The 5039-nt window shown below is 40.8% G+C and overlaps 1 protein-coding gene across 1 annotated transcript in view; it reads left to right on the forward strand.

The window, feature by feature from the left end:
- CCDC129 (coiled-coil domain containing 129) overlaps positions 1–3923 on the forward strand; it is a 93976-nt gene extending 90053 nt beyond the window's left edge. Inside the window, exons 13-16 of the mRNA XM_025200590.1 lie at positions 977–1104; positions 1492–1603; positions 2558–2911; positions 3617–3923. Of these exons, the coding sequence (XP_025056375.1) occupies positions 977–1104; positions 1492–1603; positions 2558–2911; positions 3617–3673 (651 nt within the window). The 3' untranslated portion in view covers positions 3674–3923. The remainder of the gene's footprint in view (positions 1–976; positions 1105–1491; positions 1604–2557; positions 2912–3616) is intronic.
- The last annotated feature ends 1116 nt before the right edge of the window (positions 3924–5039 follow it).

The raw sequence follows: 5039 nt of genomic DNA on the forward strand, positions 1-5039 counted from the left end.
CGCCAGCTGGAACAACTCGTGTGGTTGTTCAGACGACCGGACCACCTGCATCGTGATTGCAAGCGGCGTGAGTAAAGTTTTTGCAACCGATAAGTTGTGTCTGCCTCTCCATTCACCAGCCCGCCCTAACGTACGACCAATTTCTAACTCAACTCGAGTCGGCTCTGGCCGTCCGAGACAAGACTTAAGTGCTGATGTTCTCAGTCACCCCCACTCTCCACTGTCTCTTCCTGCCAGAACTTAAGTTCCTGCTTATGGTTCTGTTGTGCCAGCCTTTTTCTCTCTCTCTCTCTCCCCACCCTCCCTCTGCTCCTGCTCCTTGCATTGTTGTATCCATTCATATTATTCTACAGCTCATCAGGATGTCATCTACAGTAAGCTTCCTTTTTGCCCCACTTTTTGACCTTACTGGTAGGGGTTGGCTGGGCCTTCACATCTGCAAGTGTCTGTTGTACCAAGGCAGGTCACACTGCAATAAGTTATTTTTTTTTCCTAGGTTTTGTATAAAAATGCATGCAAAAGGTTTCTGACTTCCATGGGCCAACAGCTTGCCTTTCATTCATGGTGGTATCAATCCAGAAAAAAAAGTTCCATTGTAGCCTGTTATAATGCTTTACACCAGTGTGACTGAGATATGAATTTTATCCCCTGTATCAAGACCTTGGATGAACTCCTAGCCATCCTAAAGCTAGTGGCAAAACTCCCGTTGACCTTACTGGGGTCTAGATTCCTTTCTGGGTAACATTAGAAAACAAGTCAATTAGTATGTGAGTTATTTATACCCTTCATGAATCATCATGCTTGGTTTCTGAGGATGTGGGCCAGTGAAAGTCTGCTGACAAGCTTATAAGGCAGCTGCTCATGGTGGCCTTGTTTTGCTGATGAGAGAACCATTACCCCCTGAGCTGTCAGTCTGGCACTTCTAATATGTATTAAAGAGAAAGAACTAGTGTCTCTTTTTTGTTCTCCTGTGTAGTGCACAGTCCATGAAATAGAAACCATGAAAAGCTCATGCCAGCATTTCCGGGAGAAGCTAGATGACATTGAACAGCAGCTCATTGAGCAGCAGGCTCTCTTCTCAAGTGCTATGTCAGACGAAGGAAGGTAATATGCATCATTGCACTTATAGAGTCTAGGAACTCTGAAGCTGTTTGTTTTCAGTAAGAATTAGTCCCCCAGACTGTGTTCTTACAAAATCAAATGATTAATGATGAAAGATAGTTATTTGCTATGAATCAGTGCAGGGAAAGGATAAAATGTTTACAGTTTTAGCATGAATATTAATTCTTAATATTCACAGTGCTCTTGTCTCCACCACACAATGTAGTGAATAACTGAACTGCGTGGTGTTGAGACTGTTATGCCAATGAATTATTTTGTGAAACTCTTTGGTACCGTGTATAAAACACAGCACATCTAAGAAATTGAAACCTTGCCAGGGGCCACCATTCACCTGAGTGTGGATTGTTCCTCTTCCTCTGTCTACTATAGGGAGGAAAAAAGACGACTGCAGGTCTTACGTCAAGCTGTGCGCCGGGAAGTGGCCGAACTGGAATGCCAGCTGAATGATCGAGCTCGTCAGGTTAAGGAAGGGATTCTCATGGTATGTTGTACAAGCAGATATTCTTGTGACCCTGGGAGAAGCAAATCTGACTTAATGATCTCATTTAAAGTCTGTCCTGCTCTTAACTGTCACAAATATTAAATCTGAAAAAATGTCTTAAGTAGGCCTCTTACAATTAAGTTGTGGATTGTTAGTATTACATTACAGTTACTTGCACTTTATATTGTCATACCTTCCCTCTGAGTATGTTGCCTCTCTAAGACCCTGTCTACATGGGAAAACAGATCAGCATGTCTTTTATGATGAGTTTATTTTGGAATAATACTCTGATAAAGCCCCTTGAATTATACGGTAGTTGAACTATATAGGTTTTCCAGCACATATCTGTAAGCTGTAGTGGAATAAATATTCCCACCTACCAGTTAAATTCCTTGTGTGGTAGGAAAGCCCCAAAACAAACTTAATATAAATGGAGTTGGTAGTCCCCCATGTCAGATTTCCAGGAGATTCAGGGTAAGGAGATGCCTCTCAGGAAACGTACTGTATAATTCTGATTCTGCTCAGTCTGGCATTTGGCATTACATAGAGCAGCGGCGTTTTCTGCTGTAATGCATCATCTCCAAGTACTGTCTCCTTCACAACCAGAGTTCTTCACTACCAACTCCCAAACTAAATCTGTTCACTTTGCATTTGGTGAGTCATGCTAAATGCATGGTACATGGTGATGAATCCAGGCCACAATTTTTAAGATACATTCCTTGTAATCCAAAGATGGCATCCATGGGGTTCTACTTGGATTTTATGAAGGTAGCTATGTCAGTCATCATACAATGGGAATGCAATTTATGTTACTAAATTGTTTATATTTCTTTTCATGGAAAAATCTCAGAAAGAAACTGGGTATAATTCATATACTCTCAAGTGCATCCATGCTTCCTTCCTTTTATTATTTTTATTGTTACAGTATGCTTTCCCCTATATTTTTCTCTGCAGCAGCTGGACCAGTTACTAGAAGAACAATCCCAACTGCTTTCAGAGCTTGGACTCTCCAACGGGAGGGAAGAAATAAATGCCCAGAATAACCAAGTTGTTTCAGATGCTGCTAACATTACGCATCCTTGTGCTGGGCACTCAGAATTGGTAGTTCCACAGGATTCCAGCAGGATTGAAACATTCCCATCCAGTTCTTCAGCCTCAATGCCAACAACCTCCAAGATGTGGTTGCCTACCATGACAGTGACCCAGCCAAAATCAGTAGAGTCAGATCCACAGGAGCTCTCCATCAGCAAGAAGGAAACAAAAGGTCCTCCTCAGTCAAAAATGGACTTCAAGACTTTCCTGCAGATTGTGAGAATTCATTTTGTTCTAGTTACCTGAGTATTCTAATGGCGGACATGTTAAAACTAACTATTGTTTTATTTTCTTGACTGCGATAACACCTGGAGGCTGCAGGCAAGACCAGTTCTCTCTTTTGTTAAAGACATTATTTAGGTGACATTTGTAGGGCTTATCCAATCTAGCACTAAGAAGGCAATTGGGTGAGAAAGAGGTTTTGATATGGCTTACTGTGAAATTACCAAATAGCCGTAGCATCCAAAACTATTTGAACTATTTTACATGGACAGGAAGGTTTGGGAAATTGGATTTCTATTGGTTTTGTGAAATGGTGAAAGTGATCACCTTTTTTGACTGATCTCCCTTGCAGTTTCACCAAGAAAAATGAATGAACAAAAAAAAAAGCCTTGCCCAGACTACAAAAAACTTGGCAAAAGGGATTAGTTAGAAAAATTTCCATATCTTAAAGGCTGATTCCTCCTCTTAAATGAATAGCTAGGGCCAAGTTCTGTACAAACTTCATATAAGCCCTGTTGGAGTCAATGTATTTCATTCTACTCTTATACCAATTGCTCCTGATTTATATGGGTGGTATTGAAACCAAAGAAGTAAAGCATTTAATGTTATGCCTGGTGCTCCTTCCCAATATTTAAAGTTAAATGTGGGTGGTTCATTTAACATGCTACTTAATGATGTGGGTTTTTTTCTTTTTGCCAGCTGAAGAACTCGTTCCGAAATTCATTCAGTAATGACTTAACCGAAGGAAAAGACTGATGGAAAATGCATGACACACAGACTTTTGTTTTCATGAAGAAGACAACAAATATATCTGAGGTGTTACAGAAGAGGGATGATTAGGACATTAGATATGTAGCTTTTGTAATAAGAAGACTGCCTGGAAAAGTAAACAATTTTAAGGTATAATCAAGATGAGGGCACCATGTAGTCTGCTATTTTGTGGTCACAGATTTTGGTACATGCCTTTTGCCTACCAGATGGTATAGCGCTATACCCATAGATTGTAAGCCCACAATTAAAAAAAAAAGGCGGGGGGGGGGCAGAGAAAGTTTGTATCTTCATAGCTGTGAAGAAAGTCTTGGAAAGGTGAACTGATGCTATCTTGCCTTCCTAGATCTGGAGACAGCCTGATAAAATAGTACTGAAAGATATTAATTCTATAACTGCTGGTCATTTTAGCAGAAACATCCAGTTGATATTAATTCACAAATGCAAACTGCCTAGTACACTTCCCCAACCCAACCACTAAAAGCTCCATCATCACACTGGGCATGTCTATACATGTGCATTTATTGTGCAGTAACCAAAAGTACTATGCAGTACACAGTACGGGCACGTGTCACATGTGCACATCCATGCTGTGCAGTAAATATGGTAACTCGTGCCAATTTGAGCATAAATTTGATACCTGCATGACTCAGGTATCAAATTTATGTCCGATTAGTTACTGCACAGTAACACAGATGTAGGTGCTTTACTGCATAGTAATACTGTGTGTGTGGATTGACTTGGGACTAAAGTCAGTCAGTGTAAATGCCAGCCTATTCCTGTTTACTGAGCAGTAAATTTAAGCCAGCAGTGCACATGTAGACACACCCACTGAGCACTTTGTTGCAGCACATACATCTATTGTCTATAAAACTTAATGGAAACATGACAACATACAAAAGCCTGAATATAAAAATATATAAAATGGGGGTCTTGTACTGATCATATTTTTTGTTTTAATATTTAATCCATGAAAACCATAGGTTTAAAAAAATTACTGAAAACACTACAATATTTCCTGTCTGCTGTCTTGGAAGGCTGAAGGTACCAGAGACATTACACCAGAATCCTACTCCATCTTGCTGTGGCATACACAGTGCCTACCTCTAGACAGAACTACAAATAAATGTAAAATAATGGCCATAAGCTAGCAGAGAGCAGATTTAGACTGGACATTAGGAAGAACTTCTTCACAGTTAGAGTGGCCAAGGTCTGGAACGGGCTCCCAAGGGAGGTGGTGCTCTCCCCTACCCTGGGGGTCTTCAAGAGGAGGTTAGATAGGCATCTAGCTGGGGTCATCTAGACCCAGCACTCTTCCCTGCCTATGCAGGGGGTTGGACTCGATGATCTATTG

Source organism: Alligator sinensis, unplaced genomic scaffold (genome assembly GCF_000455745.1).
Source record: "Alligator sinensis unplaced genomic scaffold, ASM45574v1 scaffold86_1, whole genome shotgun sequence".
Taxonomy (NCBI): Eukaryota; Metazoa; Chordata; order Crocodylia; family Alligatoridae; genus Alligator; species Alligator sinensis.